This window comes from Lontra canadensis, unplaced genomic scaffold, assembly GCF_010015895.1.
Source record: "Lontra canadensis isolate GAN:19392208 unplaced genomic scaffold, GSC_riverotter_1.0 scaffold79, whole genome shotgun sequence".
NCBI lineage: Eukaryota > Metazoa > Chordata > Mammalia > Carnivora > Mustelidae > Lontra > Lontra canadensis.
In genome coordinates this window covers 6,260,705-6,287,731 of record NW_022631073.1, presented here as the reverse complement: position 1 = coordinate 6,287,731, position 27,027 = coordinate 6,260,705, and the positions used below count along the sequence as shown (strand labels likewise).

Sequence of the window (27,027 nt, the reverse complement as noted above, 5' to 3'; positions counted from 1 at the left end):
GGCTTTGGGTAGGGGCCAGGAGAAGTCTCTAAACTTGTTAAAGTTTAGGAAATGGATTTGGTTATGTTCTTTGACCAACTTATCTTCGTAGAAATATTGAAATACAGCCCGTGCTCTCTTGGGATAAAAAATGTGATAATTCAGTTGAGAGCATTAGAGCTGTGACAACGTGATCATAACAGCACAGGAAGGGAGAAGCAGTGGTCCCATTGGCGTCCTGTAAACCGACGGTGGACACTGGCAGCTATGGATTACGGAACTAGAACTTAGATCCCGAGCAAGGTAGAGCTAAGTGGGAAGGGAGGAGTAAGGTAGGAGGCAGGTGGATGAGAGCTGCCTCTGTTGGGGCAGGCGGCAGGTGCCAGGTGCATGAGCCGGTGGGGAGGGAGGCTGCAGCGGGTTTTGGGGGCGGGGTGCCCACAGCAGGGGGAGGAGTTGCTGCTCCACACTGAATGTGTCTTCCTGAGTTCTGTTGCTCCTGCCCACCTGCCCCCCCTTCTGTAGGAGGGGTCTTTGGAGAAATAGCTCTCGTGTGGTAAAGAAACAAGAAACATTTCTTTGAAGTATAGCTGTTCATTTGATTTTATTTTCATTTGTTTGCTTGTATAAAATTAAAAGAAATGTAATATTTACCCTGGTACATGACTCTTTCAGTAGAGGATCCCAGAAGGATACACCAGAATGTGATATTGCTGCCTTGGGGATAGCACCTGGGGTTCCAGGAGGAAGGCCTTCACTGTTTTCTCATTCAGACTTTATACATTTTGAGAACGTATTACTTATTCAAAACAGTTTTTTTTTTTAAGATTTTATTTATTTATTCGACAGAGATCACAAGCAGGCAGAGAGGCAGGCAGAGAGAGAGGAAGGGAAGCAGGCTCCCTGCTGAGCAGAGAGCCCGATGTGGGGCTCGATCCCAGGACCCTTGGATCATGACCTGAGCCGAAAGCAGAGGCTTTAACCCACTGAGCCACCCAGGCGCCCCTCAAAACAGTTTTTTTTTTTAAAGATTTTATTTATTGATTTGACAGACAGATATTACAAAGGGGCAGAGAGGCAGGCAGAGAGAGAGGAAGGGAAGCAGGCTCCCCGCTGTGCAGAGAGCCAGATGCGGGACTCGATCCCAGGACTGAGCTGAAGGCAGAGGCTTTAACCCACTGAGCCACCCAGGCGCCCCTCAAAACAGTTTTTAAAAAACACTTTTTACTGGGGTGCCTGGGTGGCACCATCAGTTAAGCATCAGACTCTTGATTTCGGCTGAGGTTGTGACTCAAGGTCATGAGATCGAGCACCATGTCAGGCTCCACTCAGTGTGAAGTTTGCTTGAGACTTTCTTTCCCTCTCCTCCTGTCCTTTCCTCCCCCAGCCCCTCTCAAGAAAAATAAAAAAACACACACACACACAGACTTTTTACTGAAAGTATTTTTAACTTCTTGCCAGTTATACTAGACGGCAGGATTAATAGTAGCTCTGTCTGGGGGTGGGTTTGGATGATGTTTGTTCATTTGCATCTTTAAATTTTCTGCCATGGTTGAATTCCTTCAAGAGAGCAGGTATCATTTTCATAAAAACAGATACTGGGAACAAATTTGCTAAGATGACAAGTATGGTTAATTTTCCTTCTAAAAGAATGTTTAAAAATTGAGGACCTGAGAAAAGCAATGTAAACATATGGGGGCCATTGGACCAGACTTGTCCCAGCTGGTTTCTTTGACTTAACACTCAAGTCCTTCGGGTGGTTGTGTTCTCACCCTGACAGAGCTCAGTGGTGATGCGGGGGGACAGTTGTTATTTACTGTTTTGTCTAGACTTAATATTTTCATATGGGGATGATTACTGAGAGTTGGATTTGTTTAGATTCTCATGAGCAACTGTTACAGGATTTGAAAGTCCGTTTTCATTAATACATTGACACGGGATGGGTTTCTAGATTTATATTTAAAGGATTGATCATTTTTGGGGTGTCTGAGTGGCTCAGTCATTAAGCATCTGCCTTTGGCTCAGGTCATGATCCCAGGGTTCTGGGATCGAACCCTGCATCAGGCTCCCTGCTCGGCGGGAAGGCTGCTTCTCCCTCTCCCACTCCCCCTGCTTGTGTTTCTGCTCTCACTGTCTCTCTCTGTCAAATAAATAAATCTTAAATAAATGAATGATCATTTTTGTGTTTTTAACACTTTAGGTCAGAATAGCAATGTTGGAAAATTAAAAACACTATCTGGGGCTCTTGACATAATGGTGAGAACTAAGCATGCATTCCAGCTCATCAGAAAGGAGCTTGTAGAGGAATTTGACCAGGTAAATGGAAAAAATATATATTTGTTTTTTGTGTGTCTTAAGCTAAGTGGTGAACATATATAGTGAGCAGTTGGGGTATATGTGTGTGTTCTTCATAACGTGTATATGTGTATACAAAGACATTCATACATATATGTGTTTTCCATTAAACTCATTAACAGGGATCTGTTGTATTTTCTTGGTGGAATTATTAAACTCTTTAAGTTGGAACTATATGTTTTGTATTAAAATTTTTCTCTTTAACCACATGGAGCTTAGTAAGATCCCAGTAGCATAACGTCTCTGTAGTGTTTTCCTTTTGATTCTTTCGCTCTTTTTTATTCTTCCGTTTGTTTTTAAAAGAAAGAAGGAGTTGTGTAGCTCTTTTATAATCTCTCCTGAACTGCGGGGGAGCAGTTGAACCATTAATGGGCTGAAGCTCCTTGGAAAGCAGTTCGAGTTTGCCTGGCATTCCAGCGTTCAGGCTTCCTTCTGCTGTTGCTGAAAGTTTCCCAGAGGCCCCCATGGTCCCCCAGCCCGTTTCTTTATCCAGCCCTGGTTTGTCCAGCCCTATAGTCTGCCCATTTCCGTCTTGCTCCTTTACTGTGCAGTGTTGCAAAGCAGATTTCCATTTGGGGTTAATTTCTTCTGTGTAAGTGCCTGTTGGGTGTGAGACATTTTTCACAGGTTTTAGTCTGTCAGAGTGATCTCTGAGGCGGGAGAGCTACTGCCACCAACAGGCTGTGCCTGGAGAGAAACAAATGACCTGGAGTTTCCTTTTTGTTTTGTTTTTGGCTAAAAAGTTTACAGAGTGAATTGAAACTCTGGTCCCTTCATTTTACCATGAAGCGGTCACTTTCGGGGGGCTTAGGTAAAGTAACTTCTTGTTGTTTTCAGCCTAAGAGCGATGAGTCCACTCCAGCTGCTGATTCCTCTCCGAGTCTTAATCGAGAAGAAGTGGTCAAGCTCCTCAGCATATTCGAATCCCGGTTGTCATTCCTTCTCCTTCAATCCATCAAGCTGCTGTCTTCAACTAAGAAGAAAACAAGGTAAATGCAGTGGTTATTTGTGGAAATTTCTTTTGCAGCACCTTACCTGTAAAAAGGAAGTAATCTCTACTGACCGAATGAAAAGATAGGTTGTATTCATTCTTTTTTGTGGGTGATCAGGTATTTTAAGTGGTGCTTTTCCTGACTTGGTGAATGAGAGGAGACTCCTCTCCGTGTGCCCTGCTACATATTGGAACTATAGAAGCAGATCTTGCTTCCTAAGAGTAATTACCCTACTGGTTATAATGCTTTCCCTGAGAGAGATGACTGGCCCTGCAATGAAGAGCCCACTGTTTCTACTAACTCTCCGTTGTCTTTAGTGGGAGGCAAGACTACAGTTTTGATCCTCAGCCCCGAATGTGCTCATAGTAAGGAGATGACAGGGCATCGAAGTCTCTGCAAAGCCCAAGAACTTAGTGAAGAGAAAACTGGGAGCATCTCAGCAAAAAACGTTCTCCTGCACCTGTATCAGCTTCTACAATTCTGGTGTTCTGCCAGAGTCATTATGTTGGCATTATTAATTTAACTTGAAACTCCAGTAGTAAGTACTAGGTCAGGAAGGTAATACAAATAATATGTCTTTCTTTTTTAGAAACACAAGTACAGTCTGGCCATATTACAAAATTTGGAAAATAGGAAAAAAAAATCACTGTACATATATGTTATCAGCTATTCAGTGTGTATTTTATCAATTTATAAGCTTCAGGTGCTTTGTCTCTGTATTTGTTTTCGTTTACAAATCGTAAAATTTACTTTTGGTGCTTTGTAGTCCTTCAGGCTTTGACAAACACATACAGACAAGTGTCTCCTGCCAAAACCATGACACAGAACAGTTCCATTAGTCCAAAAATTCCCTCTTGCTGCCTCTCTGTGGTCAGCCCCTGCTCCGCTCCAATTCCTTAGATCTCAAGGAGAAAGCTTGGTGTCTTTTACCAGTAAGTGTAGCATCAGCTGTGGGTTTTTGTAGCTGCTCTTTATCGAGTTGAGAATGTTCTCTTCTATTCCTAGTTTTGGTCATGAATGGACATGAAATTTTTGTCAGACGTTTATTGATGCACACGTTGAAATGACCACATGGTTTTCCTCCTTTAGTCTCTTGATATGCTGGAGCTCATTCGGTTTTTTTGAATGTTAAACCAGCTTTGCCTTCCTGAGATAAACTCCACCTTGTTGGTATGTGTCATTCTTGGGTATCCCTGGGATGCCGTGTGCTCATCCTGAGTTGAGGACTTTTATGTGTGTTTGTGAGGTTCTCTTCTGTCGTGTGGTCACAGTTCTGGTCTTGTAGTGGTTTTGTCTGCTTTGGGGACTGGAGCAGTGCTGGCCTTATTAAACCAATTTGCAGGTGTTTCCTCTTCTAGTTTTTAGAGGTATAGAGTTATTGTTTCTTCCCTAAACTTTTGTTAGAATTTACTAGTGAAATTATCTGAACCTAGAGTTGGCTTTATTGAAAGTGTTTCAGAATGACTTCTATTTCTTTTCGTAGGTAAAGTACTGTTGAAGTTGACTTTTTCTTCTTGAGGAATGAAAGTCTGTTTCAGCTGTTGTCGATCAGTAGGTTCACAGTGTTCTGTGTTATCCTGTTAATGTCTTAGGGTGCTTGCAGTGATAGCCCTCTTTCCATTCCTGATAATGCCGACTTTTGTGTTCTTTTTTTCTTTTAGTCTGATTAGGAGTTCATCAGTTTTATTGATCTTTTTAAAGAACTGGCTTATTCGATTGATATTTTTTTTCCCCATTGTTTTTCTGTTTCCACGGTCACTGATTTATACATTTCTCTATATACCTTTCTTTCTGCTTATTATGGGTTTAATTTGCTCTTTTTCTGGTTTCTTAAAGTGGAAGCTTAGATTATTGACTTGAGACCCTTTCTCTTTTTTAATATAAGCATTTTCTATAAATTTCACTCTGCTTTTGCTACATCTCACAGCTGTATTTTCTTCTTCTTTCAGTTTACTATTAAATTTTTTATATCCCCTGAAACTTCCTCTTTGACCCCCGTGTTATTTAGAAGCCTGCGCTTAGTTTCTAAATAGTGGGACTCTCCAGGTCATCTTTATTTTGGATTACTAATAATTCCATTGTGCACGGAGACCATACCTAACTTCATGTGATTTCTCTTTTTTGTGTACAGTTGTATTACGGCCTAGAATATGGTTTGTCTTTCCATGGGCACTTGAAATATACAGGTGTCCTGCTGTCTTGGATAGAGACAATGGAAATGTCAGTTAAGTTGGTTGATAGTATTCAGGTCTTCTGTGTTCTTACTGACTTTCTACTTGTTTTATCGATTACTAAGAGAGGAGTGCAATTCTCCAACTACAGCTGTGGATTCATCTATTTTTCTTTTCGGTTCTGTCAGTTTTGTTTCCTCTGTATCGATGTGGAGACATTTCTTTTTTATTTATTTATTTATTTTTAAAGATTTTATTTATTTATTTGACAGAGATCACAAGTAGACAGAGAGGCAGGCAGAGAGAGAGGAGGAATCAGGCTCCCTGCTGAGTAGAGAGCCTGATGCCGGACTCGATCCCAGGACCCTGAGATCATGACGTGAGCTGAAGGCAGAGGCTCTAACCACTGAGCCACCCAGGCGCCCCGAAGTGGACACATTTAGATGCACACACACTGAGGATTGCTTTGTCTTGGAGAATTGACCCCCTTATCATATGATACCTGCTTTTTATCTTAATATAGCTACTCAACTTTCTTTTGGTTAATGTCTTCTTTTCTTTTAACCTTAACTATGCCATTTTTAGTAAAAGATTCTTATAAATGACATTCAACTGGGTCTTGCTTTTTTTAATCCAAACTTGCAGCTGGTGTGTTCAGACCGTTCACATTTAAGGTGATTTCATATAGTTAGATAAAATCTAGCATCTTGCTAGCTAGCTGTTTTTTCTATCTTCTTGAGTTAATTGAACATTTTCTATGATTGTGTTAGATTTCACTCTTGATTTAGTATTTATACTATTTTTTTTAAATGTTTCAATGTTTGCCCTAGGGTTTAGGTTCACAGCTTTAATCAGAGACCACTTCCCCATGATACTCTGTGGCACCGCATGTTGTATGAAGACCTTCAGATAGTCACTCCCTCTCATTAGTTGTGTTACCATTCATTTCGCTTTTATATATGTTATAAACACATACACTACTATTTCTGCTTTAGATAGTTACCTTTTAGAGCAATTAAAAATAGAACAATTTATTTTTATATGAATTTATTTTACCTTCATTTATTCCATTTCTAGCGCTCTTCTTGGTATAGATACCATTTTCTGTCTGGTGTCCTATTCTTTCTGCATAAAGAACTTCCTTTAACATCGACCAACAAAGAATTCTTCCATTTTGATTGTCTGAGAAAGTCTTTATTCTTCCTTCAGCTTTGGGAGAGGTTTTAGTTGGGTATAGAGTTCTCGATTGACAGACTTTCATCCCACACTTGAAGGATGTACCTCCCTTGCCTTCTGGCTTGCGTGTTCTCTGACAGGAAGCCCACTCTGGCTCTTACCTTTGTTCTTAGGTATTTGTTTGTTTGTTTTAAAGGTTTTTTATTTGACACAGAAATAGAGAGTACAGGTAGGCAGAGCAGCAGGCAGAGGGAGAGGAAGAAGCAGGCTTTCCGATGAGCAGAGAGCCTGATGCGGGGCTCAATCCCAGGACCCTGGGATCATGACCTGAGCCGAAGGCAGCCGCTTAACCAACTGAGCCACCCAGGTGCCCCTAATCTTCGGTATTTAATGTGCCGTTTTCCTTCAGCTGCTTTCAAGATTTTCTCTCCCACTCCCCAGCAGTTTGAACATGATGTTTTTGGTTATGTTGTGATTTCTCCTTCCTTCATAGGTATTTTTATTTCTTATGTTCCATTTTCTCTTTCTGTGGTGCCAGTTTTACCTATGCTAATTTATCTTCAAGTTCATTGATTCTTGATTTTGTGTCATTTACAGTTGAACTTGTCAAAAAGCATTCTTTATCTCTGTTTACTCTGTTCCTCATTTCTGGTATTCCCATTGGGTTTTGCTGTAGGTTCCATCTCTCTGCTGAAGCGACCATTCTGATCTTGCACACCGTCCACATTTTCCATTGAGCTTTTTAGTGTATTAATCAGTGTCGTTTTAAATCACCTATCGGATAGTTCCAACATCAGTGGCATATCTGAGTCTGCTTCTGTTGATTCTTTGTTTCTTGGTGTGTGTTGTTTCCTTACATTTCTACATCTCCTAGTTAGGGGAAACTGGACATCTTAGCCTGAGGGAAATAATTTTAACTGTGCCTGGAAAGCTTTTACACCTGTCCCATGCTGGGCCTTTAGTATGAGGGTTAGTTTGTTTTTCTAGTCTGGAGCTGAGCTGTGGTTGAGCCTTTGTGTCGCTGTGGTTAACTTTTCACGTCTGGCAGCCTTCAGGTTCCTCAGGTGGTGCCTGCGCCTAATGTGGGGCCGGTCTGCGGAGTGTTTTTCTGAATGTCTCCTCCACCTTTAGTGTTAGGATTTTCCTAAGGAAGGTTTGTGGTACCTCAGAGAGGGTCTGTCTTCACACTCTCACGGTTCTCTCAGCTATATTCCACTCCTGCTTGTCCTTCAGTGCTTCTAGGCTGCTAGGGAGGGGATAGAGGGTGGGCCAGGCCTTCTCAGTTGGTCTGAGTAAGCCTCAGCCTTGGGGAGCCACCGTGGCCCTGAGTGTGAGGTGTGTGGCCTCACACTGCTCCTGCCCCACCGCCAGGGTAGAGTGGCTTTATCTGCATTGACTTTCACCAGTGCCCTAAGGCTGCCACTGCTCCTTGCCTTCCTCTCCCTCGACTATACCCTGCAGATTAAGGCTTTCAGCCCTTGGAGAAAAGGGTCTGGGTGGGGTTGCCTGCCATGCTGTAGCTCTAGCTGGTCCCCTTGCCTGCCTGCATGAAGGTCGCTTTCTTAGGGCTCTCACCAGTTTTTTATGTGAACATCTGGGGGGGTCCTTGAAGAAGAGCCTACGAGACAAGGTGAACTCATCCTCTGTCTGCGGCCCCCAGGGACCCTGCACTCCCTTGCCAGCCCTCACTCCGCCTCTTCCAGCTCATTAGCTATTTTAGCTAAATTCTTAGCAGTATCTGGGTATCTGGCTGCGTCTGCCCCAGCCAAGGAAGGACTTTCGGGTCTCCCTGTCCGTCCTTAGTTTTCAGACTCATTGCTTGCCCAGGGATCCCAGCTCTTTGACAGATTCATGCAAAGTCATGAACTTGTAGTTTGTTCTGCTTCGCATTGCTGTGTTTGTCAAAGGGTGGGAATGATACTTTTTCTAGCTCTCTACATTCTGAGAAGAAACCCTCTCCAGTAAATGCTCTCAGATAATTCTCTGTGGCCCACAGAGAGCTTTTATTTGGGGAGGAGCACTCAGTCTTAGGTGCGCTGACATCTCAGCCCCAGTGTTCATCCTCCGGTCGGCTCCATGTCCTGTCACCGTACCCGCAGGGAATGTGGTTCAGCAGGGGACGCCTGTCTTCTGAAGAAGCAAAGAACTAAAAGGCAGAGGAGACAGTGCGAGTAGTGACACACAACTGAAAAACTTAACGGCTTTCCTGTTTAACAACAGTGGGTAAATTTTAAAATTTTTTGTTGGTTTCCACAAGGTGGCAATATAAACATAGGACATGTGAGAAACAGTGATTCACTGATTTTCACAAATTGATGGTTTGAGCAGTTCGCTACCAAGTGATGCTTCAGTCTTACAGTATCTTTTACAAACACAACTGTCAGGGCGCCTGGGCGGCTCAGTCTCCTAAGCATCTTGCTCTTAGTTTCAGCTCAGATTGTGATCTTGGGGTCTTGAGATCAAGCCCCCAGGCCAGCTCTGCCCTGGGCCTGGAGCCTGCTTACAATCCTCTCTCCCCGCTAACCCCACAGACTCGCACACACACTCTAAGAAATAAATTAAATCTTAAAAAAAAAAAAAAAAAAATGTAGGGGGTGCCCGGGTGGCTCGGTCATTAAGCGTCTGCCTTGGGCTCAGATCATGATCAAGCCCCCCACCCCCGGTCAGCAGGAAGTCTGCTTCTCCCTCTCCCACTCCCCATGTCTCTCGCTGTCTGTCTCTCTCTCTGCCAAATAAATAAGTAAAATCTTTAAAAACAAATAAAAGTTTTAAGGGTCCATCATGTGTATGGCTTAAGTGATTTTTATTTTAGTGAAGGGTCTTGTAACCCATTTTTTCAGGTCATTAATATACTGTTGGAAAAATGCAGTCTGAAGTTTTCATGCATGATGCCTGAAGTCCTGTTTAGCTCCTTTGTGTTCATTTGTCAGGGTTTATTAGATAAAAGACTGTTAAATGTGATATTTATGTTTCCACAGTTTATATGTTGATAGGGCTTCAAAACCTGGAGAAACCGGTTACTGAGTCAGTGACTGTGTTTCTCCTGTGTCACTGATCGCATGTGGAAACATGGGATTTTATTGTGAGGAGGGAGGCCTCCTGTGCTGTCTCCCCACAATCTGTGAGCGTTCCTGTTTGGAGTAAAGGGAGACCAGAACTTTTTTTTTCTTTTTTTAATCATATTTTAATTTATTTCTGTGAGAGAGAGCACGAGTTGTGGGGAAGGGGCAGCAAGAGAGAGAGCAGTAGACGCAGGGCTCCATCCCAGGACCTTGGGATCATAACCTGAGCAAAAAACAGACGCTTAGCTGACCAAGCACCCCAGCTTCCCCAGAACTAGACTTTAAAAGGAAATAGTATGTTTGGGTTTTCTTTTGATTATTCTCTACCTACCACAATGCCGCTTTAAAAAGAAATAGCTTGGGGCGCCTGGGTGCCTCAGTGAGTTAAGCCTCTGCCTTCAGCTCAGGTCATGATCCCAGGGTCCTGGGATCGAGCCCCACATCAGGCGCTCTGCTCACCAGGGAGCCTGCTTCCTCCCTCTCTCTCTCTGCCTGCCTCTCTGCCTACTTGTGATCTCTGTCAAATAAAATCTTTAAATAAATAAATAAATAATAAGTAAAAAGAAACCACTTAGGGGCACCTGGGTGGCTCAGTGGGTTAAGCCTCTGCCTTCAGCTCAGGTCATGATCCTGGGGTCCTGGGATCGAGCCCCCCATCAGGCTCCCTGCTCAGCGGGGAGCCTGCTTCTCCCTCTGCCTGCTGCACTGCCTGCTTATGCTCTCTCTCCATCTTTCTAATAAATAAATAAAATCTTTAAAAAAAAAAACAGCTTAGTAATTAAAAATCTTAATTTTCTTAGAATGTTCTTAAGACGACTAACTTCCTCTTATGATGACCAGCGTTATCCTGCTAGAAATGCTTGTTTTGTCCGTTGGGTTGTGTTTGCTTTTTGGATAAAGAATTTATTTACTCTTGTACTATATTTTAATATTCACTGCTTTAGCAGATAGAGCCTTTTGATCTTCTTTTGATGGCTTTGGGGTTTCATAGAATGAAAAGCTATGCAAAATAGAAGTAATTTCTGAGGGTTTGGAAAGTGCTTGACCACAGTGCAGAGAGCAGATCTTTTGGCTTTATGGGCTGTTCCTGGCCATTTAATATGTACATTTAATATTTGGTTAAGATAAAAGAAAAAGAGGAATGATAGTCACCTTTGGAAAAAAGATAAGCCAATGAAATGTTGGGACCTTTCTTGTTAGAGTTCATGGTTCAGTGACACTATTGATGAGAGTTGATTAAGGATGAGAATCATATGTAGAAATTGGAAGATGGGCTGCTTGGGTGGCTCAGTTGGTCAAGCGTCTGCCTTTAGCTCAGGTCATGATCCCAGGGTCCTGGGATTGAGCCCTGCATTGGGCTCCCTGCTCGGTGGGAAGCCCATTTCTCACCCTCTGCCTGCCACACCCCCTCCTTATGCTCTCTCAAAAATATTTAAAAAAAAAGAAAAATTGGAAGATGAAGATTTAAGATTCAGAAGTAGGGTCAGGACAGATCTCAAAGGGTTTTAAATTTATGATTCCAGCAGCCATCAGTTATCTTCAGGCCACCAGCTAAAATGTGGTATCATCGTCCATGCGGGAAAATTTCATTTTTGGAACACTGGTTCTGATTAAGTACTACTGCCTTGATTTGCTGGTAGTTTAAATTTCTTGTAAGGTCCTCAGAGGTTTTATAAAGGTCAGCCCCACCCAGAATTAAAACATAGCCCTCTTAGGCCCAAACTGTAGACAGTGAATGCATTTTAAATGATCACTTTTACTGTGCCACAGGTGGTTTGAAAGGATTGATAAAAGAAGTAGGACTAAGAAGGAGAAGAGAAACAGGTTTCTAGAGAGGGGTGTACGGGGCCCACACTCTTTCCGGCCTGGGCCCATGGTCAGCCCCAGTGTGGACAGGTGGGTCCTGGTGAGGAAGAGTGAGTGGAGCCACGAAAAGGAGGAGTTGTCCTCATAGCCCAAGCCTTGATGTACACCAGAGGGAGGTTCTAGACTGCTGGTTTGCTCTCTGGCCGGCCTGATGAACGCTCGGGCAAAAGCAGAACATTGGCACATTGGTGAATGGAAGAAACAGAGCATTTGAAGTCAGAATATGTCTGACATGAATCCAATTATTTAGCCCTTTTGAGCCTTGGTTTTTACATACGTAAGGTAGGAATGAACACGTCCTTGCCCTTCTGAGGCAATGGTTACCATGCGGTTCAGATGCAAACGTGCACATTCTGCAGAGACGATCTGCTGTCAGCTGTAGATGGTCACGTGTGGCCGGAGAGTCGGTTTTGCATCTGGACTCGTTTAAAAAAGGAAAAAAGGGCACCTGGGTGGCTCAGTCATTAAGCATCTGCCTTCGGCTCAGGTCGTGGTCCCAGGGTCCTGGGATCGAGCCCTGCATCGGGCCTCCGCTCAGCGGAAAGCCTGCTTCTCCTTCTCCCACTCCCCCTGCTTGTGTTCCCCCTTGTTGTCAAATAAATAAAATAAAATCTTTTTAAAAAGTGGGGGAGGATGCTAGAGGTGAACTGCCGTGTAATTAGTAATCTTTTCTCCTAGTAAGATAATCTATTGCTCTGTCCTGTGGGGGACCTATTTTCAGAGCAGCTGAGTCTCTGTCAGAACAGTTCTTGATTATGTCTCGGACCCTGCACCCGAGGGGCGTCGTTCACACGAAGTTCACGGGCGGTGTAGATACGTTGAGGTGGGCTAACTCCCAAGTCTGGAGTCTGAGCTTCCGGCCGGCACAGTTCTAGCCCCACGGAGAGCATCCCAACCTTCACACTGGTTGATCTCGGAAGGTCAGGCTCAGCGCAGAGAAGGGAGGACATAGGGGACAGCTTTCCACGCCCTCCCTAGCGTGGCTCCGCCGGATTCTCTTCACCGCGTGTCTCACCTGACAACGCTGTTCTGGCTCCGTGGGCGTCTTCGCCCCCGCCGCAGCCCAGCTCCCACCTGAGTGGAACGCGGTGCCGAGAGGGCGAGGCTGCTGGGTCTGGCTTGTCCGCGGCTGGGAGCTGCTCCCCGTGCGCGGGAGGCGCTCCGAGACTCATAAACAGAAGGAGCGTTGGTTCTGATGGATGTAGCGGAGTACGTGTCCACGCGAGGCCTGTGAACGGTGGATGCAGAAGGTGAGTACAGAATGCACAGAACTGGAGCACCTGCTTCCCCGTGGAGAGTGACAGGCCGTTCCTGTGGACGGTTTGGATTCTTCTTGAGCTGTTGGCAGGCGTCTGTGTGCACTTCACTTCCTTGCTTTTGTTTTAACGCAGCAGTAATACTGAAGACGACGCAGTCCTCAAAACCAACAAGCAGATCTACTCCCAGCTTTTGAGAGCTACTGCTAACAAAAACGCAGCCCTTCTGGAGAGAATCGACGTTCTCGTCCATCTGCTGGACCAGCTCGCTCGCGGCGGCAGTGGCGGGGTACAGTGACTCGTGCCCCAGGCCCCGGCCACGGAGATGCTCTAGTGCCTTCAGCTCTCGGGGGCGAGTTTGTCCACTCGGTGCTTCGTGTCATTAAATATGAGGGAAATGTCCACCTACAGCAGGCCCGGCCGGGGAGACTCAGAGTGCTCTTTTCCCGTGACAGACGAGTCATGGTTGAGTTCTTGGACTTCTCCATTGGAAGTGTTACAACCAGAATCCGACTTGGAGCTCCCGGCACTTGTTTCTTGGAGAAGTACATGGTACCTCCATGTTCCCAGACTTGCTGTGGTGGCCGGTACATTTGTAGACATTTTCGAAGTATGTTAAGCTACATGGGTTTAAGATAATTATTTTGGATGACGTTACTTTGGTCAAGGGAACTTCTATCCAGATGACTCTAGTGGTTCAGATGGGTTAAGGCAATGTCCTGTGCATCTGCAGGGTCTCCTCCTGAGCTGCACAGAAGAAAGCCTGTCCTCCTCCAGCTTCGGTGTGGGATGTGGTGAAGACTGGCCGTTGTGCCAGTGTCTGTATTTAGTGCATGTTCTGAAAGGATCCGCTCTTCTTTGACTTTGTATGACAGTTGATCAAGAATAGGTACTACTCCCCCCCCCTTTTTTTCACTTTAAACTTGAAACTGTGAATAAGGTAAGAAAACTATTTTGAATAAATAAATTATTTATTTAAAATGTCTGTATTTTTCCATTTTATGTTCTTCGCTTTGATTGAACTGGTTTAATGAGTGAATTTTACAAAGGAAAGATTAAAACATTAAAAATAAAATGGTGCTACTAAGTTCTCCCTAGAAAGTCACACTCAAGACTCGCCACTGTTGCTGCGCAGCTCCTGTCCCGTGGCCTATAGACGGCCTCTGTTTTTTTCCAAGCTACAGCGTGCGACGCTGTGCTTGTCCTGTCCTGCTAAAATCCATTTCAAGGAAATGGAACAGAAATCAAGCCAACTCTTTCCTGTCAGGTAGATGGTTGGGACTTTGGTGCATGAGGCCTTTGTAGACAAGAGCCTGCCCTGCCTCCAGGTCTGCTGGCCTGGCCCCCAAAGTCCATTCCAACCTCCTTCCGGCCACCTGCAGACCCCTTTCCCGGCAGATCATGCCGAGCCCCCTCCACTCAGCAGCCACACCTCTCCGGAGGAATCTGAACTCCGTGGAAAGGTGTTTGAAGCTGAGTTTTTACGGGGCACTTTCTCACACGCCAGGACTTTCAGGTGTTTCCTGCCACACCTGTCCCAGCGTGGCAGAGCTCCTGCTGGCCCCTGGCCGTCTGTCCACTTCCTTGTTACTTAGTTTACACTTCCTTGGGACAGGTTTGCATCCATTTTCAAAAATCACTGGGACATTTTAAAATTTTGACTAAGTCATGAAGCCGATGCACAGAATCAGCCGTGTCTCCTGTCAGGACAGCGGTCACTCGGCTTCCCCCATCGGCAAGCGCTGTCTCCGCGGGTTAATTCTGCACACCTCCATGGGGAAGATCTGATTTTGAAGCAAGTCCGCGTCAGGGATGTCGCCTTCGCTGTCTTGTTCTCTGGCCTCTCCTTGGCTGAACAGCCTTTTCGTCCAGAGGAGTATTTGTTTTTAAGCAAGAAGATACCAGTTCTAGCTGTCTTCCCTTGTCCAAGCAAGAATATGAACATCCCTACAGAGGAAGAAAGGGCTTTTTCCATGTTTTTGTCATCTGCTGACTTTAAATTCATGCTGCTTAAAGTGCTCACGTCTTAAGCTGTTACTTGAGAACTGTGCCACCCATGGCCTGATCACCGAGATGACTTGTTTTGCAGTTAACTTCAGGGCAGGGATGGAGAGAAGGTTGCCTGGATGCTGGGCTGGAGTGTGGAGGTGAGGGGGGCCAGCAGCCACCGCGTCTGACTCTGGGAAGGACACAGTTGTGAACTCGTTTCCTCGACTAGAAATGTCCAGTTGTAGGTTCCCTGGCACTCTCCAGACTTGTGAAGATCAAGAGAGAAATACACGGGAAAACCTGTACACTGTCACATATTAGAAAAATACAAATTATTGTGACAGGAACTGTGGACTGCAGTCAACTTGAAATCTGTCACCTTTTCCACTGAAGGCTCCCAGGGAACTGTGTTCCCTTCCATGACTGGATCCAATGGCTATTGCTACATTTTCGTCCACCCACGAAATCGGGGTGCAGGGGGGCTAGGTGGTAAAGAGACGGATTCCTCAGCGTTTTTTTTTTTTTTTAACCTTTCCTAAAAGATTGGCAAAATTATTCAATGCATTATTTATTTTTTGCCTGAGAAATTCCCTTCTAAATCAAGTATTTTAGAAGTTCAAGTAATGCTTTTTTCATTGGCTTTTAGCCCTATTTGCTTTAGTTACTAAAAATCTGGTTTGTTTCCTTTGCAAAAGAAACCAGACTTTCTCTTAGATGAGAAATCTTCTGACTCCATTTGCCTATTTCTCCCATTACATGTTCAGGGTGGAGGTGTGGACGTCACAGATGTCAAACCACCGCTCTGAGATGGACTGCTTCGGAAATAAGCCATTTGAAAGAAGCCAAGAATGCTTTTGTTTGTCCTTGTCGTTAACTACTTTCCAATATGCGTTGCCTTTGAAAAAGAAAACAGAGTTGTGTGCGTAGGAGTAATAGGCAGAGTCTATATTCCTGAAGGGATGGTCTCGTGGCTCTATTCCCGGAAACACTTCAGTGATCTTCTTCGGGTAAGAATCAAGTACTCGATCTCTATTGACATCAAATGCAAACACCTGCAAAGCAAGTAAGAGAGTAAGGCTGGCTTTTCTGAAAACCACTGATTTTTAAGTTAACTTATAGGAATGAGGTAAGTAAATCTACGGCTTTGCACTAGATTCTCTGGGCTTGAACTTCGTTCTCCATATGGTGGGATCTGCCATGGCCATAGAGGCCTGAGGCAACTGAGAACAACTTTTAACAAAGAACTTGAATTTCAGGTAGGCCTGAAGAAGCAACAGGAGGCTGGAAAACCTCCTACTTACGAGGGACTCTTTGAAGAAGTAAATTAACTGCTTTCTTCGGTCATAAAAGGCAGTGTCCAGGGGACTTGGGATGCCGGGAAATCCTTCTGAAATCAATTTGGGGTAGCTTCTTCCTTGTTCATCTTCTGTGTAGGTCTGATCCTTGTCACTGTCGTATCTCCAGTACTGATTCCCTAAGGGCCAAACAAAAAATGCTGATATGGCTTACTACCATTTAATTAGAGCCAAACATGAGGAGGGACTGCTTTCAACACAGGCCTCAGCCAACCACGATGATCTGCCGTGACTCCAGGAGAAGGCAGGACCTCAGCATCTAAGCGAAGCCTCCATTCAGATGAATGATTCCCCAGGTCTTGAATTACTTCTAGATTGGTCTCAGCAATCACTGCTGCTATTAAAATGTTGGTTGTCAGGGACATGCGGGTGGCTCAGTCGGTTAGCATCAGCCTTCAGTTCAGGTCGTGATCCTGGAGTCCCAGATCCTGGGCTCAAGCCTGGCATTGGGCTCTCTGCTCAGCAGGGAGTCTGCTTCTCTCTCTGACTCTTCCCTTTCTTGTGGTCTCTCTCTCAAATAAATAAAATCTTAAAAAAAAAAGTGTTGGTTGTCCTTTGCAGGGCACACCAGCCCACTGGCGCTCATCAAAAGCAAAAACAAAAAGACGAAGAGCATGTGGTCTTTTTCACAGAAGTTTCTTCTTATATACAGTCTCATGATCTCCCTTTTACATGTTAGGGAATCATGGGTTGTCAGTCATTTTTCTACCCTAATCAACATAAGCTCTCTTTTTACAGAAAACAATCCTGATGCTTATGACGGGGTTTTACTTTTTTTTTCAGGGTTTTAGGATCATGTAGTTCCACCACCAACCCCAGGGTACAAGTGAAACTGGAGAGAGGAGTTGAAGTGGTCCATCCCAGTCACAGCCCAGGCAGACTGGTGCAGCCCCCTCCTCCCACGTCCCATCCACAGGACTCCACCCACTGTTCTTGTAAGCTTGTCATTATGCTCCCTTTCTTTTCAAGATCCAAATGCTAATTTCAGGCTCTGAAACAGCACAGGATTATTCTAAGATCTCCTTACTAGTTCCTAATGCTGACTACTAACATACTGTCATCAGAAAATAGAACACATCCACGGGTTCGATATTTTGTGCTCACAACCTACACCACGTCACAGCCAGTTACCTTCCTTAGCCACCAGCCATGTGAGCAGCCTTTCCCTCATTCCCTCCCCCTCCCCCCCCCTCCTTCTCCTCCCCACCGACCCCTGGCCAAAAGTTTGCCATTTAGAACAGTGAATGACGAGTGTCCAGCCGGGGATGCAATTCACTCTAACTGGAAGACTTTTTTGAATTCAAAGTATTCACAGCAAGTTAACTTTAAGGTATTTTTAAAGCTCCAAGCATAAAGTACAGCCATATGATAGCAATCCCCCACAATGACCTAATTCTATAATTAAGAATCTTTGAGTGTTGCCAGTCTAAGTTCTAGTCCAGGACTTCCTAAAGTGTGGAATGCTGTGCTTCTAACTCTGTAAGATCTAAACCAGAGAAGTCCACCCTCGTAATTTCTTTATGTAACTGAACCAAAGTAATTCTTCCTTCATGTGATGTCAGGAAAATTAAGACCAAATTCCTGTGCGGCCCAGTCTGTACACAGCATCCTTCTGGCTGGGCTCTGGCCTCACAGTCCTGAGTGGTTTCAGGCAATAGGGTCGTATCACTAGGGAGTGGGGCAGAGACAGGGCGCACAGCTTCCCTCTAGGGCGTACGTTTGGGGAAGGGAACACCAGCAACCACAGAATCCTGTTTGTGTTTAGATGCCACGGATTTGGTTTGCTAAGACAGCCCGCCTCAGTGACAGGGGCACGGAGGTCAGAGCAAGGCGATCTATGAATGAAGGGAGGAAGCTGCAGGAGACCCTTGGCCGGCCTGCTCCGTGTCCCCCCGACACACACCCCACCTCAGTTTCTGCCTAACACGAAAACACGGATCTTGCCTGCTCGGAAACCACGATTCCTCACTGCCTGCTGGGAGAGGTCCAGCCCCCGAGCATGGAGGCTCTGGGTGCTCAGGCCGGCCTGGTCTTTCCAACCTAATCTCATCCCGGGTGGGGGCCCTGTCATACCTCCATGGGCTCAACTGTCTCTCCCGCCTGTGTTTTCACCCTCACTCACCCTAAAGCTCTGCTTCGGCCTCCTGTGTCTCACTGCCCCCTCACCCCCCCATCCATATCTCCCCCACCACACTATTCCCTGTGTCCCTTTCGGGGCACCTGGGGTCCTATGTGTCCTCCGAGGCTGGGGCAAGCCCTGAATTCTGGGTGGCTCCAGCATCTGGTTCCAGGGGCAGTGGCCACCTTGTCCACTCATCCTTCCCGTCACCGCATAATTCTAGTGGGCCACTTCTAAGGTCTGTTCTCTGCAGAACTAGTCTTTGGCAACCACCTCAGGGCCTGGCACCGTTGGTGGTTCACTCAGTCCGTCACTCAGTCAGTCACTCATCTGTTCCTTTGATGCCTGGGTGCCTTCTTCCAGAGATCAGGGGATACAACCCTGTGCTCACAGAGCTCCCAGTCCGACGCAACAGACAAATTACGTGAGGACTTGCGGGTGCGTTATGCTAAGACTCCCTGGTACGGGGTTCAAACATTTGTTCCCAGTGTGTCCAGGGAATAAAAGGAACAGAGCCCTCCGTGAGAACCTTTACCTTTAAAAAAATAACGCTCGTCCCGCCCCCACGTCCAGAGGTGGACATAAGCGTCGATGTTCTGTGCTGGGATTCCGCGCCAGCCCCTGAGGATTTGGAGAGGATCCCCGTAGCGCGTCCGGTTGTTTCGGTTTTCGTAAAGCCAGTACCAGCTGTTGCGGAAAAAGTAGGTGCTGAACCTCAGTGTCACGGCGCCGCGTGGGTTTCGCTCTCTGCGAATCCAGTCAAATGCGGTATCAAACGACCCTTTACATGAACCTGAGGGGAAAATGTCCAGCCACTTGTCACCTGCTGCAAAAACCAACAATCGCTACTTCCATCATGTGTCACTCAAAGACAACTGCGAAGCTGGAGTTTTCTGTCCAGTGTCTCACAGCAAGACGCCCTCCCCCACAAGCCTGAAGCAAGCCCACCCAGCGGAGCTGGAGGAGCCGGAGGGGCCCCGGGGAAGTGTCGGCTCACAGGGCCCATTCTCGCTAATCTTTGCGCAGGAGAGGACTCTCCGGGGGTCCCGATTTTGGTTGCTGGCTGTGTGATCACCCTGAACAGCTGATACCCCCTGATGCTCATCTGGCTTCATTAGAGGCAACGAGTTCGGTTCTGGGCACACACAAGAGTAAGATTTCCTCTGCGGGAAAGAAACCCATCCTGGCACTCGTTGTCACTATCCAAATGTGCCGAGAGCATCTTTGCAGAGAATGGCTGGAGTGGAACACAAACAGTGGTGCGCTCTCTCTCTCTCTTAAATGGAAAAGGGGAGAGTAGCTTTCTTCCCCTCAGCCTCACCGCTAGGTCACTAATCACTTCCATTAAATAGTGAGCCCTTAACACTCTCTAATTAAAGAGAGATTAAAGTTGATCCTGGCAAGGCTCCTGCTGTTCTTTGCCTTTTGAAGGCAGGAAGCTTCTTCCAGGGGCTTCCAAGTGCCTGCAGGGCCAGTGGGAGGCCGCTGCCTGGGTGGCCCACTGCCCTTTAGGAAGCTGCCATGTTCCCCTCCTTCCTCCCAGAGACATAAAGTAGCCCAGGGAAGAGGGAACATCCACGGGAGAGCTTTGCTCTGCACCAGTGGCCACCTCCGGGCACGGCCACCTTGAAGGAAGAGAATTCCCGTCACAGAGCTAGAAGGCAGCTCGCCTCCCGTGCAGCCGGAGTGGCACTATTTTGTGCTCCTTGGGGCCAGCCTCCCGATCAGGAGTGAGTGGGGTCCTGTCATGCTTTGAAATACTGAATGTCCTCTGTGAACTCTGCGGACGGTCTTCCAGAACAGTCTTACCGTACAACTTTTGAACTGCTTTTCTGTCTGACCAATCCAACTCAAACATAGGCTCCTGGGGGATGTAATTCGGCTGCATTATGGATCCTGGCCTGTAGGTGTGAGGCAGGCCAAGTACATGGCCAATTTCATGGACGGCCACCTAGAGGGAACACAAATCACATGTGTGGTGCCAAGCCTGGGTGTCTGTCACCTGCCCCCCCCAACTCCAGGGGGCAGGCCTGTGCTTTAGGAGGAGATGCACATGTTAAGGAGAAGGGGAGCGGTGGGGAGAATCGGGGAGCTTTCTCAGAAGGCTGGGGACACTTCCCCCAAGAAGGCCTGGCGTCCTGCCCTCCTGCCCGTGCTGCACACCCTCGCCTGGCCGCTCGGAGCAGCTGCAGACCGCTTACTTTGAGAAGGCTGATGCCTGCGTCACTGCTGGGAGGTGTGAAGTGCTCGTCGTCATCGAAGTGGATGTCGCCCAGGCGCCAGGCATGTGCAAACTCCTGCCCGCTGCCATCAAAAACCCGAGGACAGCCCAGGTGCCGGCCTGGCCAGGGGAGAGGGAACACGGACACAGGAGTCTTCGCGGCCTCCAGGGGCTCGCAGTCCAGGAGCGGAAGCAACAGCTCCGGGCTCCTGCAACAGGCTGGTGTCGAGTCTAAACACTTGGAAACAGCTGCCCAACAAACCTGTGGGAGCCGGCGGAGGGAGGGCGGGGGGGGGGGGTGCCCTCCAAATGCTTAGGGAGGAGACAAGATCTGAGCTGGATCCTCACAGCTGACTGGACAGGACATGAAGGAGGTGTTGCCCGATGGTCAGGTCCCTCCCCCGTGTACGGTTTTCAGCTACGCTCGCCGCACACCAGCAGGATGGCCACGAGCATCCCTAGCTCCCAGGGGGCTGCAGAGAAGTGACATTGTCCAAACCCACCCAGCTAGGAGGTGGTGGGCCTGCTGGTGGGGGCCCCCAGACCACCGTTGGGCTAGTTCTCCCCAGGAGTGGCAGGGAGGGGCGCCCCTGCCCTGTTGGGCACTGGAGCTCTCTGCAGCAGTGCTCACTTGGCTGACCGGCTCAGGGACAAGCACAGGGATCCGCACCAATGTCCCCATGTCACCACCCCTAAATCGCCGAGGCAGGCAGGCCGTGCCCTTCCCAGTGAGTTGTAATAAACAGCACCAAGGGTCTGCCAGCTGCGCTTACCCCTGGCACGTGCCACCTCGGACACCCCAGGAGGCTCTGCAGGTGGACCAAGTCGGAGGGGGGGGGTCCCCCAGTAGGCCTGTTGCGCCCCCACCCCCGTGCCAACCCGGCCGCGCCTCCGGCCGCGGGGAAGAGAATGGGGACACAGCCCGCCTGGAGCGTCTCGGCCCTTCTCACCTCGCCCGAAGCCCAGCTTTATGTCCACGGCGGCCCCCGGGGAGGCGAGGTCCTCGCGGAAGTCCAGCGGCATCACCTCGCTCCACATGCGGAAGGCCAGTCTGAGGATGTGCCTCTGCTCGTCCACGGCCAGCTGCCCGCTGGCGCCCTCCCCCAGCAGTCGCCAGGTCAGCGTCCTCTTGGCAAAGGCCCGGGTTCCCCCGCGGGGCGCGGCGACCTCGGGCTGCGGGGGCGGCGGCCGTAGGGAGCGCTTGGGCCGGGCGGGGGGCGGCGGGCGCGACAGGGGCCGCGTGTCGGGGACGCCGCAGCGCGGCCTGTTCATGGCGGCCAGCGTGGCCGCGTCCAGCCGCCCGCTCGCTGGCAGCGCGTTGACCTTCTGGAACCTGCGCACGGCCTCGGCCAGGCCGGTGGCCCGGGGGCCCGCGGGCGGCGCGTCGGCCCAGCCGTACTTGGACAGGAATCGCTGCGGAAGACAAGTACCGACCGCGGGCCGGGGGCGGACTGAGCGGCCAGGACGTGGAGAAGACAGGCCGCGCGAGGCCCGTGTGTCCTCGTGCAGGTCTGTGTTCGCGGGGGTGGTTGCCCGTGCGGTGCAGCATTTCTAGTCCGTGGTCACCAGTTGTCTGTGGGAGGCCCTCGCCTGAGGCGGTGTGGCTGCGCGCGTGCCCGCGTGTGCGTGTGTGCTCCTGCGCACGTGCCCGCGTGTGTGTGTGCGTGTGTGCTCCTGCGCGCGTGCCCGCGTGTGCGTGTGTGCTCCTGCGCGTGTGCCTGTGTGTGTCCGCCTGTGCCCTGGCCTGCATGTGCGCGTGTCTGTGTGTGCAGGTGTCCGCGTGTGCACGTACGGATGTGCATGCCTTCCAGGGGCGTGCACCGGTCTGCGTGCGCGTGTCCGTGTGTGGTGTGCACGTGCCCGCAGGTGCCCGCGCCCGTGAGTGTGGGGGCTGCCGGGGCTGCTCCTACCTGCGCAGTGAGGGGGTCCGCGATGGGCTGGGCGCGGCGCAGCGGGGCGGGCTCCAGGTCCGAGCGGTCCCGGCTGTGGAAAAGCGGCTCGGGCCGGGCTGGCCCGGGGGCCGCGAGCCAGCAGAGCAGCAGGGCCCGGCGGACGGCGGATGCGGCCAGCATGGCCCCGGCCGAGCTCCCGCCTCCGCCACGCGTCTCCCTCCTGAGGCGCAGGCCCCCCGGCGCTTTTATAAGCAGCCCCAGGGAGACACGCGCTGGCGAGGCTTCCCACCCAGGCCCGAAGTGTGCCCACCAGGAGGCCCGGCCGGCCCTGGACGCGCCGCCCTTTGAAGACCCCAGGAGCACGCTTCTTGTTGGGGTGAGAATGTTTGCGGCTTCCTCGGGTAATTACATCCCGACCTGGCAGCCGCCTGCCGATTCCGTTTCTGTGGTGACGGGCCGTGGGCGAGCTGCTGCCCGAGTGGGCTGGGGACCCGCCGCCAAGCACCCCCTGGCCCTGGTCGCAGAGGCGCGGAGCCTCGCCCCCCGCAGCCTGCTGGGGCCCAGTGCACCTGCGGCTGTACCCCGCCCGCCATCCGTTCGCTCATAGCTTGCATCCATTTTCCTTCTTGGTTTGCTGCGGCTGGGGATGTTTTGTTGCTCTGATCTCTTCTTGTTGTTCTTGTTTCTTTTTACAAAAGGGATAATCAGTATAGGCAAATGTAAATTCTGGAAGAAATCCTGTGATCCAGATGGTGACGTTTCGGGGAACATTCTCACAGGTACATGTGTCGTGTACATGCGCAGTGAAGGTTTTGTATTCCGATGATTTTATATGCATCATATTCTCTATGCTGTTCCCGTAAACTCCAGGGAAGGTCATGGGCGCCTTTCTGTGTTCATGAATATAGGTGTTTGCAGTCCTAGTTAATGGCTGTGTGCTGCCCTAGTCTGTGGGCCAAGGCATTTTTACACGAGGATGAACTAGAATCACCTGAGGTTCTAGAACTGCCCTCTGTTCCCCCTCTTGAAGGAGTCTACTGTAGGAAGAAAGAGGAAGAAAAAATTAGCTCAGCTGCCTGGGAGTTGTAACTGGTCATGTCCAGAGAGCCTAAGGGAAGAGTGTAAGGCCCTCCAGGCACTATGGCTACTGGTGAGAGCCTGGAATGCCAGTGTCACAGGTCGGATAACAGCAAGGTTGCAGGTGTGCGGGCTGTCCTTTACTCATTCATTCATCAAATACTCCTTAACTCTTCTAGGGACAGGGGATACGGAAATGAACATGATGCACTCGTTCTTTGCCCCCATGGAACTTATATTCTAAGTGGAAGAAACAATAAGCCAGTGAATGAAAAATTAAAATGGTGACAAGAACTAAGAATGCAGATCAGGAAAGTGAGTGCCTTGGAGGTGGGCAGTTGATATTAGGGGTCTAGGAAAGACCTATCGCAAAGGTGAAATGTAAGCAATGAAAGAAAAGTAAGAGGGACAATGTCACATGTGATTGGGATTCGTGGGTGGTGTGGGCAAAGGAAAAGAAAAGTGCAAAGGTCCTGAGGCAGGACCCAGCCCCTGCAGAATAACAGAGGGCAGTGTGGTGGATGTCAGTGAGGTGGCGGGAGGAGGGAGGTGAGAATGGAAAAGAGGGTGAATGGGAAGATGTTGAAGGACCTGGAGGTCAGATAATTTGGATTCTACCCTAAGTTCGTTGGGGATCTTTTGAGCAGGAGAGTGACTTTACTGCTTCATTATTTAAAGAATCCACCTGATTCTGGGGCGCCTGATTCAGAGGAGCAGGAGACCCTTGATCTTGGGGTTGTAAGTTCAAATCCCACGTTGGGTATAGAGATTACTTAAGTAAATACATAAACTTAAAAGAATCCTCCCAGCTGCTCTGTGGAAGATGGATAAGAGGGGGTGCAGCCCCGAGGCAGATGTAGACTGCAGTCCTTCCAGGGTGCCCTAGCAGCCCTTCTGTGCCAGGTTTGTCTGATGGCCCTGTAGCCTGAGACCCCTCAGGGGGCTCTAGGATATTGGGTTTCTGGACAGGGCACCGTACCAGGCTGTGACACAGGGGGATCCATTCCTAGTGAGGTCCCTGGGGCAGGTGTTTGGCCTCACACCAATGCTGCAGTGACAAGGCCAGCCCCGGTGGCAGGGCGTTGCGCTCACAAGGAACTGGGCTGCTCGTCAGGCCAGCTGCACAGCCCCACTCAGTTCCTGTCAGCTCAGAGACATCTGGGGCTGGCCCCGTACCAGGTGGGGACACAAGAACAAGTGAGGGTGGGGAGGCATGACTTTGGAGTGGTGGGCCTATGGGGTTGAAACCCTCCCAGGGCTGTCCAGGTGTAATGGGTCCCTGCAACCCCCTGCCAGATCTTGGAAGTTCATCAGGAGGCCCTATGTGGGCTCAGTCCCATAAACTCTGCAGGTGTTTTCAACACCACATCACCTTTCAAAGCTGTCCTTGGAATAGCGTCTGGGAGCGGGAAAAGCAAGCCGAACGGAACCCACGTTTCAAGGACTGGGAGTGGGTGAAGAGCGTCGGTGTGCCCGAGTCCAGCTCACGGGACAATCGGCAGTCACATCTTTTAGATGACCTTCCCCCGCGGGGTCGCTCACACTCAGCTGTGTCCACAGACCCATAGACCGCACCACCCCCAACTGTGTCTCCTGTGGACATGCTCTCCTAGCTCCCAAACTAGCACCACTGGCTGGGAGTGCTCCGTGGTCGCTCCTGGGGCTGTGGCAGGAGAGGACACCTAGGCCAGCTGTCAGGAGACAGGTGTGGCTCATGTAATTTCTCATCGTTAGTCTCACACCTGCTGCAGAAGCAAGCCTCAGGCATCCTATATAATCCTGTGCATAAATATGTCCGTATGGGTCTGTCCAGGATAGACTGTTGGGGAAAAAGAGCAAAGCACACCACCATTATCATGCCTTAAAACTGAGCAACAGCATCTGACAGTATCACGTGCACCCAGGCAGAGTTCACATTTTCAACTCCAGCCTCTTTCATTACATTTTATTTAAGATTTTATTGATTTGACAGAGAGACAGTGAGAGGGGCCACACAAGCAGGGGCACAGGGACCTTTTGATTGGAAGGGACATCCTGAATACTTTCTATAGAACCAAATGAAAATGAAAAGCACGACGAGTGACTCCCAGTGGTACTTACCACGTGACCGTGGCACCCGACATTTACATAGAGCCAGAGGGGGGCTGGCCCCAGCGCTGGGGGGCTGCTGGTCCCTACACGTGCCCACCGGACCTGCTCAGCCTGTGTACCTGGACTCCTGTGAGAGGCCCAGGGAAGCTCATCCCTCATCCCACGGAGTCGGCCTGGCAGGGTCTCTGCACCGCGTGACCAAAGGGGCCGGGCCACAACCAGTGCCCTACTTGAATTTCTTCCCACTGTGCCCTACCTGTCCTACACATGTGTCATTTATATATATATATAAGCACACATGTGACTATGACAGGTGTCAATCATGTCAGTGTGTATATATGTCAGCTGTATTTATCAACATACTTCATGTATGCAGGCATGTCAATGGACATGTACATCTGGATAAATGGCCACAGAGAATTATTGCACCGTGTGGCCAAAGCCAAGTGCAACTTTCAGGTTTAAGGGTCGTATTCACCCTCCACATGATTGAGTTGTCTGTTTTGTTTTGTTTTTAAAGATTTTATTTATTTGAGAGAAAGAGAGAAGAGAGGATGAGCAGGGGAGAGGGGTAGTGGGAGTGGAAGAAGCAGGCTTGCCGCTGAGCAGGGAGCCCGACATGGGGCTCCATCCCAAGACCCTGGGATCATGACTTAAGCCAAAGGCAGACACTTAACTGACTGAGCTGCTGTGGTGCCCCTCAAACTGTGTTTCAATTAGAAGATAATCCTAAATGTTTTCTCTTGGGGAAACCAAAACCTTCACAGGTACAAGATTTAGAACAAAATTATTCAGGATGCCACCTAGGCACTATCTTTCCTGGGAGGCTAATGTTCCGAACACGGAGCAGAATTGAGAACTCTGTGGTTGAGTGCTGGTGTCCCGAGGGTTGATGTCACACAGCCTGAGTTCTGCTGGGTCTGAAAGACCAAGTCGGGGCCTGTCCATCGTGCGAGCTCTGGCAGAAGACGGCGCTTCTGAAAGTCAGGTCTTTAAACGTGCACGGCAGCTCTCTGTGAAGATGGCAGGGGGACCCACTAGGGCTTTATGAAGGAAGGGTCTTGTTCCCTAACATTGGTCTTTTCTGCTGTGTTTTGCGGGGGCCAACCGGCTCGGGGCACCTGGACCCAGGGATTGTCTACCCTTCTCTCGGAGCATTCTTCTCCTGATTATTTCAAAGCCTCTAAGTAGCCTGACTGGTGTCACAAGGTTCCGACCGTTTAACTAAATCACTTATTCCAGGTAAACTGGATTTTAAGGAAATTAGATTTAGGAGAAAAAATGGCAGAAAAAAAGCGGGTGGTCTACAATACAGACAGGAGGTACAGGGGCTCCTAGAGAAGCTGGTTCCTGGTCTGTGCAGGGCACTCCTCATCTGAGCTTGGGGAAGGGTTTGGCTGGAAGCTTCTAGAATCTTCTTAAATGC

The 27,027-nt window shown here is 48.9% G+C and overlaps 2 protein-coding genes across 6 annotated transcripts in view; one reads left to right on the top strand and one right to left on the bottom strand.

Moving 5' to 3' along the window:
- Nucleotides 1-13,842, top strand: part of EDRF1 (erythroid differentiation regulatory factor 1) — a 43,081-nt gene extending 29,239 nt beyond the window's left edge. For 3 of the 5 annotated variants that reach the window (XM_032882108.1, XM_032882109.1, XM_032882106.1), the window contains 3 exons: nucleotides 2,180-2,295; nucleotides 3,172-3,323; nucleotides 12,993-13,842. In XM_032882108.1, coding sequence (XP_032737999.1) covers nucleotides 2,180-2,295; nucleotides 3,172-3,323; nucleotides 12,993-13,155 — 431 coding nt within the window. In that variant the 3' untranslated portion in view covers nucleotides 13,156-13,842. Of the gene's footprint in view, nucleotides 1-2,179; nucleotides 2,296-3,171; nucleotides 3,324-12,992 lie in introns of those variants that run through there. The other 2 variants (XM_032882107.1, XM_032882110.1) reach the window with 2 other exon arrangements.
- A 1,756-nt stretch (nucleotides 13,843-15,598) lies between these two features.
- MMP21 (matrix metallopeptidase 21) lies at nucleotides 15,599-22,613 on the bottom strand. The gene is made up of 7 exons (XM_032882105.1): nucleotides 22,452-22,613; nucleotides 21,492-21,954; nucleotides 20,522-20,661; nucleotides 20,130-20,271; nucleotides 18,856-19,113; nucleotides 16,148-16,320; nucleotides 15,599-15,898 (listed from the first exon to the last, which is right to left on the bottom strand). The coding sequence occupies exons 1-7, from the start codon at nucleotides 22,611-22,613 to the stop codon at nucleotides 15,599-15,601; spliced, it is 1,638 nt and encodes a 545-aa protein (XP_032737996.1).
- Nucleotides 22,614-27,027: the final 4,414 nt, after the last annotated feature.

What these genes read in the sequence shown, in the direction of transcription:
- MMP21 (XM_032882105.1), bottom strand. Translation starts at nt 22,613, where the DNA reads ATGCTGGCCGCATCCGCCGTCCGCCGGGCCCTGCTGCTCTGCTGGCTC. An exon ending in CGGACCCCCTCACTGCGCAG is followed by an intron (nt 21,955 to 22,451) that starts GTAGGAGCAGCC and finishes TGTCTTCCGCAG; the next exon opens with CGATTCCTGTCCAAGTACGG. An exon ending in CAGGCATCAGCCTTCTCAAA is followed by an intron (nt 20,272 to 20,521) that starts GTAAGCGGTCTG and finishes TGTTCCCTCTAG; the next exon opens with GTGGCCGTCCATGAAATTGG.